Genomic DNA, 14,000 nt, shown 5'->3' on the forward strand with positions numbered 1-14,000 from the left:
CTCTCTTTGAATCTCAGTGGCACTTGGTTAGGGGGCAGCACAGGGCATAGATGAGAAGGAAAATGAAAACTGATGTAGATGACAAAAACTGGAGATCAGGATCAACGGGGGGAGATTTTCCTGCATCAACTCTGCTTTACAAAAATATTTCTCCTGTTCATTAAATGTAGAAACTTAATTAGATTCTACCTGGAGCAGGGACTTTTTCTGATGACCTAGATCTTGTGCTAGCAATTGTGAGTTCTCAACAGTGATCCAGCAGTTTTGTTTTCTCAACCAACCGGTACACTGGTGAAATCTCAGCAGAAATTCAACTTGGGAGCATATGACACTCACAGTAAAACTTCAGGCCTGAGCTATGTGTCTGAAAAACTCAGTTATCCAGGTTTTTTGGGACATCGGAGGTTGCATGGTTGATTTGGGTTTTTACCAACTGTAGTTTTCAACACATGCATTCAGGTAAGCTTGTTGTGGGCAGGGAACGTACCTACCAACTCTGTTACATTGTATTCTCCCAAATGCTTAGTATAGTGCTCTGCACAAAGTAAGCACTCAGTAAATACAATTGATTGATTGATATTTAAATACTTCTATCCAAAATGGGGCCTTTTTTTTCTCTAAGAATCCGCAGAAGGAGAATCCCACCTCTGACTAGGCAGGTGATACACACTATGCCCAATAAATAAATAAACAAATGTGAATGGACCCAAAAGGTATCCTAAGATAGAAACAGATCAATGGAAGAAGGAAAATTATTTGAAAATGAGCTGGCCCACCCTGCCACCAAACAGCTGTCCAGAGCCCCAAACTCTTGCTTATCTCCAGAATCAATATTGCTGAAGACTCTCACCCCTTCTCCACCCTTCAGATCCCCCCAGACAGGCTCAGAACAACAAGTTTATGGTTCTAAGACTTCTTTTGGAAGGTAAAAATGCACTGGTCAAAAAATAAGAACACATTTGATATCTGAGATAGTAAAGTGGGTAAATGAAAACACAGGTCTGGGATTTGGCCTCACCAAGTACTGGGCTGATGAGTGAAAGCAAATATCCTGATTTAGATGGGACAGGACAAAATGTTTGACCTTTTTTCTGACCTTTCTCTCTCTGCTCTCCTGTTTCCAAACTAAAGCTGACAATGCTCTAGGTGCCACTGCCAAAAACATTTCTTTGGGACTTAACTTTAGAACCTAAAGTTTAAAAAATAGTCCATAGCTATGGGTGGGGGAAATGATGTGGTTTAAATTTAATGGAATCTCATAGGGTAGCAGATCTAGAGACAAATGAAGTGGCCCGAAAGAGAGGAGGATGGGGCTTTTATTTTATTTCTTTCTAATTAACCATTTTACCTAGGTAATCTATTAAGAATGGAAGGAAACTGACAAAGGCTAAAAATTAAAAAATAATTAAAAATACCATGATTATAAGATGTCTACTTTAGGTGTAAATTATATTCACGGTTGAATTAAAAATCCTCTGAATGTAAAAGAAGGAAGTGGAGAATGTAAACACTGGAGGCTTTCTAGGCCTCTTGGGATACAAGCTGTTTTACTCTGAGGCCAGAGTTGCTGGTGGAGAACTGTAGTCGCTATTATTTATTATCAGAATTCAGTGTTTCTACAGCACATAGTGCTTAAAAAGGCCCAACTGCCATGTCAATTTATTACTTCTTTCACATCCCTAATGGATAGGTTATTATTATTGTTCCCATCTCACAATGGAGGAAACTCTAACCTAAACATACTGTCTTATCACATCAGCTGTGAACCTAGTGATAATAAAGGTATGTGTTAAGCTCTTAATATGGGAATAAGCACTGTGTTAAATGCTGGGCCACATATAAAAGAGTCAGATTAGGCATAATCCCTGTCCTAAATGGGGTTTACAGCCTAAAGAATATTGTTATTCTTCAACATACAGCCTAAGCCTTGTCTTTGTCCAGAAACGCTCTGGGCATGTTACTCCCCTCCTCAAAAATCTCCACTGGCTACCAATCAATCTGCGCATCAGGCAGAAACTCCTCACCCTCGGCTTCAAGGCTGTCCATCACCTCTCCCCCTCCTACCTCATCTCCCTTCTCTCCTTCTACAGCCCAGCCCGCACCCTCCGCTCCTCTGCCGCCGCTAACCTCCTCACCATCCCTTGTTCTCGCCTGTCCCACCGTCGACCCCCGGCCCACATCATCCCCCTGGCCTGGAATGCCCTCCCTCTGCCCATCCACCAAGCTAGCTCTCTTCCTCCCTTCAAGGCCCTACTGAGAGCTCACCTCCTCCAGGAGGCCTTCCCAGACTGAGCACCCTCCTTCCTCTCCCCCTTGTCCCCCTCTCCATCCCCTCGTCTTACCTCCTTCCCTTCCCCACAGCACCTGTATATACGTATATATGTTTGTACATATTTATTACTCTATTTTACTTGTATATATCTATTCTATTTATTTTATTTTGTTAATATGTTTGGTTTTGTTCTCTGTCTGCCCCTTCTAGACTGTGAGCCCACTGTTGGGTAGGGACTGTCTCTATATGTTGCCAACTTGTACTTCCCAAGTGCTTAGTACAGGGCTCTGCACACAGTAAGCGCTCAATAAATACGATTGATTGATTGATAAAGAGAAGGGAGAACAGCCATTTTACCACCATTTTACAGTTGAGAACACAGAAAGTCTAGCCCAACAAAAGAAGCTTAAAAGTGTCGGGGGGGAAGCATAATTGAGCAGAGCTAGAGTCCGACATCTCATCATACCTGTAAAGCTTTCACTTTTCCAGAAAGATTTTCTTGAGAGGTCTGGTCACCAGCAAGGTTTTCTGAGCCAGATTCCAAAATGAAGACGCTGTCATGTGACAGCGCTTTGTTCCCCATGATGGCTTTGGACCTGGAAAAATAGAAAAGGTCTTTAAATACCCCATCACTCCACACTCTTCTCTCCCAAGAAGGGTGAGATGGAGACACTCTAGTGTGGGCTCTCTTAGAACCTTTCCCTGACTAGACCAGGAATGTGTTGGACTTTCCTCCCCTCAAGGCAGCCATTAATTTGCATATTTTTAGCTGTTCTGGCCCTCAGTTATTCGTTTTGCCTAGAATACATAATCAACACCATTAGGGAAAGGAAATAGGAAATCACTCTTGAAATCATGATTATCCTAATTGCCAGGGCTTAGTCTTTTTCTTCCTTTTTAGACTTGTGACACTTATTAAGTGCTTACTATGTGTTACACACTGGGGTAGGTACAAGATAATCAGTTTGTACACAGTCCCTGTGCCTCCAGAGGCTCACAACCTAGTTCATCCCCATTTTATAGATAAGGAAAAACTGAGCCCTTACAGAGGTTAAATGGCTTGCCCAAAGTCACACAGCATGTCAGTATTGGAGCTGGGACTTGGACCCAGGTCTCCTAACTCCCAGTCTCTTCCTGAGCCATGTTTTTGTTTTGTCAGAACAATAGCATTGGACCTTGCATTTCTATTCCAGAATTCTGCTAAAGAATCTGTCCTCTCCCCCAGCCCATCAAAGCCTTTTCATAACAAAAGCCACTGTATTCAGCCATGCGGCTTGAAGGAATATCTTTTAGGTATGACATAGTTGTGGGTATGAAGTTACAGTCCACTGGAGCTCCTCAAGAACAGGTCTGTTTAAGAAGAATGACTGTGTCACTCAGCAGACGAGGCATAGAAGAAGATCTATTCTTTTTTTTAAGAGGGTGGGGAGGGTTAGGGAAACCCTTATGTCAGGAGAGCACCAGTATTCTATAGGCAGTCTGCCCATTCCCCCTGAGATTGGGAATTTGACTTCCATGAGTTCGCAAGCCGTTCCAATAGGCCCTCAGCCCGTGCATCCCTGGGGCTCCTTATTTGTCCTAACATGTAAGTGTTGCCAGCAGCCCTCCCTGGAGTTGGGGGTAGGTAGCGGGACGGAAAGGTAGGAACAACTCCAAGGGGTTTAGAAGTTGGGTTGTGTGAAATCTGGGCCGTGAGAAGAGTGGGAAATACAGCACGCAGCTATGTAGGGAATTCATTGTGTGAAAGAGGCAAAAGCAAGTCACCGCAACATCTGGGCTGAGTTTTTATTTATAAAATAACAAAAAGGAAGAAGAAGAAAGAAATTGGATAATGGAAAAGAGCTTTGTGCGGCTTGCTATAATACTAGCATTGTTTGGAACACTGCCCCTTCCCCCAGCTTTAACACTGCACCCCATCTGCACAGTCCTGTGTCAGAATGACTACAGACCAGGAGCCACTAGGAATTTTTAAGCTTTGAATTGATGGAGAAATGCTGCTTTGTCTTCATTCCCTTTGAAAAGAGTAGGTTTGTCTTATGCTGTAAGATTATGCTGTTATATAGGCTTTGGGGGGGCCAACAAGAGGGGTAACTATTTCACACTTCCAGTATGTTCCTTGGGCAAGGGACTGATTTTTGATCCAGTTCATTTTCTTCCCCAGGACATTTTCAGGATGATTTCTGAGATCTTTGCCCAAAGCATTCAAGAATCATCCCACCCAGTGAACACTTGGCAAAATGTAAGGGGAAGAAATCAAACCAGTATCCAGAGTATATACTGAAATGGTGATACCTCTGTGATGACAAAGTGTACATGTGTGTGCGTGCAAGCACACGTGCACACAGACACCCCTCCCCCCGGCAATTCCTCCCCACCCCAATCAACACTATCAACATACCAGAATGTGTCCAGGAAAACAAAGGACTCTTGGAAGAGAACCAAGAGACATTTGATATTATAATAGGAGCAGTTTAGCTAGATAGGCTTCCTAGGCCTGAGTCTGTCTAGATTACACTTATCCCCTCCTTGTCTATAGATCCTAGCTTTACTGTCAGTCAATCAATGGTATTTATTGAGCACTTACCATGGGCAGAGCACTGCACTAAGTGCTTGGGAGAGTATAATACAACAGAGTTGGCAGACATATGCCTTGCCCACAGTGAGCTTACAGTCTAGAGGGGAGCTTGCAGTCTAGAAGGACTTTGGGAAAGCAGCTCCTTCACTCCTGAAGTATCAGGAAAAAAAAAAGAGAAACCAGTATTCTCACTAAGTTCAGTGTAAGTTAAAAAAAATCCTACCATTTCAAAACCTGCAATCTTCCCAACAGAATTTTCAGGGAGCAGGGATAAGTTTAGAGGATTAAAAACTGACTGTGAAATTTATAAAATGAAATAATACGATAGAGGGAGCTGAATCTTTCTTCTTTATGTTCTGTTTGGATGGAGGTTTTTTTTCCTCATGATCACCCATATTGTTGTTTGCTTTCCTCCTTTTGCCTTTTTCTTGCCTCCTGTCTGCTTTTCTCCGTTCCTGTCCAATCACCTTTTCTCCCTGCTTTTTCATCCTTTCCCATGCTGTTCTTTTCCTTCTCCTTAGCCTCCCCATAGTCCTGCTGTTGGCCCAGTGGCAATGACACTGCTCTGGGATCAGGAGGCTTGGGTTCTAGCTGGCTCACTTGGGCCAAGACTGCAAATGCCCTTTGCAATGGTCCAGAACCTTGCCCATGATTCATCCGTTGCATTGCATACCTCAGGGGAACACAACTGGCAGGGATGAGACAGTGTGAATGAGTGCTGCCCAAGCCTCTATCACTTATACATAATAATAATAATAATAATGGTATTTGTTAAGTGCTTACTATGTGCCAGGCACTGTACTAAGCACTAAGGCACTGTACTAAGTGTTCACTTCTCTTGAGCAGGTTCTCAGCCATCATTCTTGATGGGAGGTCCCATTATTTTCTCTCTCTCTCTCTAGCCTACACTCTTCCCTTGACCCCCAGAAAGTCCTTCTTGCCTAGAGTGGAAGGCACAGAGCAATTTGAGCCCATAACTTCTCAAGTTCCCGGCCTTCCCCTGAAGGCCCATGGCCTCACGGAAACAGCATGGGTCTAGGAGGCTGAGGACCTGGGTTCTAATCCTGCTTGCCATATGTCGGCTGTATAACCTTGGGCGGGCTACTTAAGTTCTCTGTGCCTCAGTTACCTATCTGTAAAATGGGGATTAATTCCTTCTTCCTCCTACTTAGACTGTGAGCCCCAAGTGGGAGAGGTACTGTGTCCAATCTGATTAATCTGATTCTACCCCAGTGCTTAGAATGGTGTTTAGAACATGGTAAGTTCTTAACAAGTACTATTATCATTATTGTTATTATCATTATTATTATTATTATGGACTTGCACCCTGTTCAGCACACAGTGTTTTTTTTTTCCCAAAGTACCCCCAAGACACAGGGGCCATGTCTAATTCTCACCTTTGTATTGTTGCCCAGTATGCTTTGCAAACAATAAGTACTTACAAATACTACTTACTTCCTGGGGATAAGAATGGAGAAAGGAGAAAGGGGATGAAAGGCAGGAGGGCCTAGTGGAGAGTGCATGGGCCGGGGATTCAGAGGACCTGGGTTCTAATCCTGGCTCCACCACTTGTCTGCGATGAGACCATGGTCAAGTCACTTAACTTCTCTGTGCCTCAGTTACACTGTCTGTAAAATGGGGATTAAGACTGTGAGCCCCATGTGGGACACGGACCTTGTCCCAACTTGGTTATATCGTAACTACCCTAGCTCTTAGTACAATGCTTGGCACATAGAAAGTGCTTTAACAAATACCATTTAAAAAAAAAAACTAACCCAAGGCTCTCTAGGCTGCAGAATTTGGGCTGCCAGGCTACAACACCCAGAAATCGAGGCAGCAACTGAGGTAGAACCACAGCCATACTGCTGCTGCTGCTGCTACAGCTTGAGTCTGGAAGTAAACCAGGGCTCCCTCTGGAAGCTGGGCTATTTACTAGCACACTGACTGTCCCTAACTAACTGCCCCCAGCTTCCCTACACTGTAATGAGAGGTAATGAGACCAACCAGGTAGGTTGGGGCAGACAATCTATTACATCTCCTCTACCACACCAAAAATGGCCAAAATGTGTCAGATTAGCACTGGTCTTGGGCAGATTGGGAGTAATCGGCTGGTTCCTGGATAAATGGGTATCCAGCAAATTGCTATGGTGAAATTCACAAAACACTTCCTCTTCATCCTTCCCTCTATAAACACACACACACACACACACACACACACACACACACACACACACACACAAATTCACACTAGGTTTTGGATATAATAATGTAATGTGTTATTTTGGGATTAAGAATTTACTAGGGGCACTAGGAAGCAGTTGTCTATATGCTGGGTTAGATAATCAGATCAGACACAGTCATTGTCTCATAGGGAGCTCACAGTTAAGAAGTAGGGAGAGCAGATATCGTGCCCCATTTCACAGATGAGGAAACTGACTTGCCCACTGCCTCGCAACAGAAAAATGGCAGAGCTGGAACTAGAACTAGAGTTTCCTGGCTTCCAGTCCCACTAAGCATCCCTCCCTTTTTTAATGTTTCACTTATTTTGCCCTCTGACATGCCACCTGTTCTCATTGTGCACAGGGAATATGTCTGTTTATTGTTACACTGTACTCTCCCTAGCACTTAGTACATTGCTTTGCACTCAGTAATCATGCAAATAAATATGACTGAAGAGTTTTCAGACTCTCTGCCCTCTTTAAGAGCATAATGGAAATGGCCCTTGCATTTGAAGGGAGTATGGGAGGCAATACTTGCATTGTAAAACAAATCGAGAAATTAAAGAAAAAAAAAGAGAAAGGCAAAAGATCCCTTAATTGATGGAGACTGATGATTTCCCTAAACTATTTTCTAAAAGTGGTGACAACTATAAGCTAGAAGGTGCAGTGTGGAATTAGCCTTTCCTGTTCTAAGAAGGGGATATATGACAATATAGAGCATATGTGCATATTTGGATTTTTGCAGTGTACTCCATACAGGGAGGGAAGTTACATATGAAGCAGATTATTCTTGCCTTCAAACAATGATGGATTGGTGGCCAAAGAGAGAGAGAAGAGAAAGCAGATGTTTAACTCCTAACCCATTTTCCCTTCTTAACTGTAATAGCCACTCCCATGCATCCATCAACCATATTGTACTTAACAATCCATTGCCTAAAACAGCATTCACACAGAGAATGTGTATGTTGACTTAATTCCTTTGCTATTCATTTTCTGGGTGTGCATGATAGATATGGCGTTGAGAGAGGAACAGTTTCATATATAAACACCCATTCCCCCACATCTGCACCTCCTCACGCTTTTTCTTTCATGCTTCTCCTTGGCTTTCTGACTAAATGCAAGTATGGTATCATTTCAACATCTGTTTCCTGTCTCTTAATTAGCTCTACATTTTCCCTAATAAAAGTATTAGCTAAGTATCAGTCTAAGGTTGTCTGGACACTAAATTCATATATGCCCAACTCTCCTATAATGCAAAAAGTGCATTCTTGCATATCCTTGTGTTAAGAAAAATTTGTGCTAGAGTGCTTCCCCATGTCCAATGTTACGTGTCTGCCCATCCCCATTTTTTCTGGCACAGCAAAGCGCTTATTCTAGATTTAAAGAACATTTCTAATTCTGCTATGGCTTTCTACCCAAAGCACGCAGTGAAAACATGAGTTCTGGCAGAACATTCTTGCATACCCTTGTGTTAAGGAAAACTTGTGCTAGAGTGCTTCCCCCATGTCCAATGTCACGTGTATGCCCACACCCGTTTCTTCTGGCACTGCAGAGCGCTGATTCTAGATCTGAAGAACATTTCTAATTCTGCAGTGGCTTTCTGTCCAAAGCACACAGTGAAAACACGAGTTCTAGCAGAACTGAGTGTGTCTGCATATTAATCTGCTCCCCACCAAAGGAAAATTTCACTCCGGATGCAATTTTGCACATTCCAACTGCTCCCCTCCTCTCCTCCTCTGCAGTGTTTAAAAATTACAGGCAAGAATGGGGTTTATCCCTTGCACTAGACTTGTCTTTGGTGCAATTTTGGAAGTTATTCACCTAGGAGCAGTGTGGCCTAGTGGAAAGAGCACAGCCTTGGGAGTCAGAGGACTGAGGTTCTAATCCCGGTTCTGCCAGTTGGCTGCCGTGTGGCCTTGGACAACTCACTTAACTTCTCTGGGCCTCGGTTTCCTCATCTGCAAAATGGGAATTCAAAGTCTGTCCTCCCTCCTACTTAAACTGTGAGTCCCATGTAGGACAGTGACTGAGTTTAACCTAATTAACTTATACATACCTGAGTGCTTAAAACAGTGCTTGGCACATAGCAAGCACTTAACCAATACCATAATAATAAATGTAAAGCGAATGACCACTCAGATTTCATTCATTTCACTGAGTGTGTCCTTTTGGAGCAGGCAACCTGGTAACATTCTGATACTGATTAAACTGCTTAAAACATAAAAAAGATGACAAAGAACCCAGAATCTGCTTTGCCTGGGGTAAGCTGTTCCAAACATGTTCCAGCCTTCTCTCCCCAGGCATGCTGAATAGTGAGCAGGTTTTGAGACCCCGCAAATGGAACTCAACGACAGATGAACTGTGGTACTTAATAGTGCTATTTGTTAAGCGCTGTGCCAGGCACTATACTAAGCACTGAGGTAGATACAAGATAATTTGTTTGGACTCAGTCCCTGTCCCACATAGGGCTCAAAGTCTTAATCCCCATTTTCCAGATGAGGTAACTGAGGCACAGAGAAGTGAAATGACTTGCCCAAGGTCACACAGCAGAAAAGTGGCAGAGCCAGGATTAGAATCCAGGTCCTTCTGACTCCCAGGCCTGTGATCTAGATCCGGGTACTGCATGGGTAGCCATTCAAAGGGATGTTGGTAGTCTCACTAATTTTTCAAAATATTTGGAGTATGCATGGTCTGGCCCCCAGATTTTACTAAGACTGCTGGGTGTGGACCAAGTCAGTTTGGGCCTCCAAACCCCGCTAATACAGGGTTTTAACAGGAGGGGAAGGGCAGAGGATGAAGCTTAGCTGAAGAATCCTCTCTTGATGGATTGAGGTGGCTTCTGTACTCTCCAATCCCCACCCATCTTACCTTACACCCACTTCTGGCCCTGGAATCCCACATCCTGCAGAAGCACAGGGAAATGGAACTTTACAGGGTTCCTATTTCAATGAGAAATGGCCAGTGGTTTTTCAGTTAATCCATGGACACTTACATACCTGCCATTTGTTAAGAAAGGTTTGTTGACATATAAGTCCGTGTCATATTCACAAAGCCTTAACTCCACGTGCGTAAAGTAAATGTAATAATCATCAAGCTTAATATTCAGATCTCCAGAGACACTTTGAATGTGGGGAAGGAAGGGCCATCTGCTACAGTGTAGGGTCCTTGAGGGCAGGGATCATGTAAACTAATTCTTTTATGCTCTTCCAAGCACTTCCAATCAGTGCTCTGCACACAGTAGGTGCTCAATAAATGCTATTGATTAACTGGAAACTGTTCCTGGAGAAGGACAACTCATTCTCTTTTTCAGTGCCCCGGGTCTTCTGCCTTATATCACCTTGGCAGTTTCCTTTATTGTGGTATGTATGGCAAAGTTTCTTCCTTTGTTTTGGGTTAAACAGGAGGAAAGTATGAGTAGAGAAGCAGCATGGCCTAGTGGATAGAGCACGGGCCTAGGAGTCAGAAGGACCTGGGTTCTAACCCTGAACTCTGCCACTTGTCTGCTTTGTGACCTTGGGCAAGTCACTTCACTTCTCTGTGCCTCAGTTACTTCATCTATAAGTGGGGATTAAGACCATGAGGTCCATCTAGAATAGGGACTCAGTCCAACCTGATAAGCTTGTATCTACTCCAGCGATTAGTACAATGCCTGGCATATAATAAGTGCCTAACACTACCATTTAAAAAAAAAACGGTAGAGGGAAGACTGTCCCCTCAGTAACACATCACAGTCTGGTCTGTTTGAATTCTTTTTCCTGATTTCATAAAAAAGTCAGTGAATGAGTTCCTTTGAACTATGAAAACCAAATCTCTCCAGCTCATACCTCATCGTGTATAGAATAACCCCTAAAACCCTAGAAGAGTTTCAGGGCAGATTGTGATTCCCCCGATGATCACAGTCCTGGACATTCTTCAAGGGCTGGAGAGTACGAGCCAAATTAACCCTAGACTAAACCTGGAGCACCAGAAAATGGAAATAACTGAGACTGCAATGTCAGCATCCGCTTTTAGTGTGTCTTTGCCCAGGCAGAGCGGGACAGGGAAGGAAAATGGATGAGGGGGGTCCCCAGGAGTCCCCACTACCTCCGTAACAAGGCTAAAAGATGCCCAAGTGACCCCAGCTGTGTGACAACGCCTTCAGCTTACCCAGGCTCAGCCGGCGAATGAAACGCAATAGTATTGAGAGGCGGGTTGTTAACATCGCTGCTGGACTGGCTGGGTTTTAAATTACTCTCCCCGTGGGGAACAAGAGGCTCTTTCCTCTTCTTTTTGGCAAAAAAGTTCTTGAAAGTCTGAAATCTGGACTTCTTCTTTCCTAGATGTTAGAAAACAAAGTGAGAAAGGATTAGAAGCAGGAGACGTGACATTCATACAGAAGGGTGGAATAGGATCCAAGCTTTCCCGGGGATGTCTGCATTGGGCTTACAGCACCACTGACTTTTATCAGATTCCCTCTTAATAATTCAGTAAAGGAACGCATTACCACTCAGGGAAAATAGAAGCTTCAGCTCTAAGCTTGTGGGCACTGTTCAAACCAGCACACCGATAATTCATGCTCCTTCAGGTTTCAATTATTAACACATCCTACCCAGTAACCTCCTGTTAAAAACACAGCATGACCTAGTGGATAGAGCATAGGCCTGGGAGTCAGGAGGGCCTGGGTTCTAATCCTGGTTCTACCTGGTCTGGTACGTGACCTTGGGCAAGTCACATCACTTCTCTGGGCCTCAGTTACCTCTACTGTAAAATGGGGATTAAGACTGAGAGCCCTATGTGGGACAGGGTCTGTGTCCAACCTGATTATCTTGTATTTACGCCAGCACTAAGTAGAGCATTTGCTCTACTTAGAAGTGTTTAGTAGAGTAATGCATAGTATGCAGTTAAAAAAATGTTCCCCATTAACTTGTGAAGGATTTCCATCCTTAGTTTAGAGAGCTGAGTTTATTAGACAGGGAGGAAGGTAATGCAAGGATTTCTTCGATCCCCTAATAAATCTTGGAGTCAGCACTTAACAAATTACCATAAACAAACAAACAAAAAAACTTGGCCTACTTCTTGCATCACTGATTTATTGTAATGGGAAGTCATTTTGCTTAGCTTTCCTTTCCCTTCAGTTCTGTCCGCCCGGGATATAGCCCAGGTTACGGCTGACCCCCTGACTTGCTGACTTTTCTCTGGGTGAGTCTATACAGTGCTTGCTACGTAAGCTAAATACTCCAAAATACAGTGTATTTGTTTTCTAAGTCTCGCAGTGAGCCCTCCGTGGGGGAGGTGAGGTAGTTGTGCATTCTTCATAAGAAAGGAATTGTCCTAATTCAGTCACTAAGCAAGGCTTTAAGAGTCAGATGTGAACTACTGATTCTATACACTGGGTGAAAACCCCCATCCTCACAGGTCCTATTCTTATTATCAGCCCCAGTGTGTGGAGCTGGCAGAGACAAGTTCGTTATGGTCAGGGAATATGTCTGTTATATTGGTGTAGTGTATTCACCCAAGCGCTTAGTACAGTGCTCTCCACACAGAAAGCCCTTAATAAATATGACTGACTGACCGACAAACCATGGGAGCCTTCAACGGACCTACTCCATTTCCTCCAATGTAGATGCCACGTTTCCACATTCCTTGTTTTCTTGAACATTCCCAGGCATGTCTCTTAAAGAGACTTCCAGGTTAAGACTTTGGAATTGCCTCCTGGAAACATTTTCGCCTTATCTCCTGCCCCAAATCTTCAGCTGTTTCCGAAAACCCTGCTTTCACTGCAACCGAAGCTCTTATGTTAGGAAAAGGAAACCAAATGAAAACCCAAACCTCTCCCCTCCCCAAAGGGACCGTTGGGTCAGTCGATCATTTGTAGTTGTTTTCATATAATTAAGCTACAGGAATATACCTCCGGCTTGCATATTTTAGGCATTAGAAAATACTTTATGCAAACACATGCCTGCTGGACTCTGCAGATAACACTTGGTTTTGCAACAACAATAAATTGAACACTGAAGAAGTAAAATCACTGGAGAGATGCAAGTGGAATTTGAATTATTCCAGAAGGCAAAGGCTTCCATCTGCCACTAGTACCAGCACTTTGCCTGAGTAGCGGGCTGGATTAGGCCTACCCATGGCCTTGCTTGGATTTTAAGGGAAAGGGGGTTTCAGAGGGGGCCAATAGAGAAACGCTCAGCCCAGACTCTAAATCCTTCAGTTTAGACAGACCTCTTCTCACAGGGCTTTGCACAGTGCAGCTTTGTCTCAGCCTGTTCCCTACTTGGCTGGGAACTGATACTCAGGGCCTTATCCAGACAGGGGCCATCCATGCCCCAGCTGCATCATCCTGACGTCAGCCAGTCACCATTGAGAGAAGCTAATAAGGACTGTTAACTATGCTCCTGCCATGCCTAACCTGCTTTGGGAAGGCAGAGGAACTCCCAGACAACAAGACACTCTGGGTGATTCCCTGGCCAAAGACATGAGCAGAACTTGGCTCCACAACACAGACCCAGGAGCACCTGACTCAGTGTTTACTCATTTCCAGGGGAGAAACATTCAGAGGACAGATCTCGAGTCCTCTGAAGAGCACTTCCTTGGTGCCCAGCCTGTGATATAGCCATGTCACTTCATCTGGCCCTTTGCGTTGGCAAAGTACTTCCAAAGGGTGAAACTGCAACACCCTATTCTATCTTTAAGGTAATTCATTGTCACTAACCCCACTGTTCCCATAGGGGCATAGGGACAATCAGTTCCTACCCACATAATTCTGGGTGTAGATTCTGTGGGGAAGCAGCACGGCCTAGTAGATGAGCCTGGGAGTCAGAAGGACCTAAATACTAATCCCAGCTCTGCCACTTGTCTGCTGTGTGACCTTGGGCACATCACTTCACTTCTCTGTGCCCCAGTTATTCCATCTGTGAAAATGGGGATTAAGGCTGTGAGCCCCATGTGA

General features: G+C 44.0%; 1 protein-coding gene across 1 annotated transcript in view; it reads right to left on the reverse strand.

Moving 5' to 3' along the window:
* The window catches only part of LOC119929538 (acrosomal protein KIAA1210-like), a 131,413-nt gene that overhangs the window by 25,263 nt on the left and 92,150 nt on the right, over positions 1-14,000 (reverse strand). The window contains exons 5-6 of the mRNA XM_038747711.1: positions 11,213-11,381; positions 2,739-2,868 (exon numbers count right to left, since the gene is read on the reverse strand). Coding sequence (XP_038603639.1) covers positions 2,739-2,868; positions 11,213-11,381 — 299 coding nt within the window. The remainder of the gene's footprint in view (positions 1-2,738; positions 2,869-11,212; positions 11,382-14,000) is intronic.

The sequence above is a fragment of the Tachyglossus aculeatus genome, chromosome 6, assembly GCF_015852505.1.
Source record: "Tachyglossus aculeatus isolate mTacAcu1 chromosome 6, mTacAcu1.pri, whole genome shotgun sequence".
Classification (NCBI taxonomy): domain Eukaryota; kingdom Metazoa; phylum Chordata; class Mammalia; order Monotremata; family Tachyglossidae; genus Tachyglossus; species Tachyglossus aculeatus.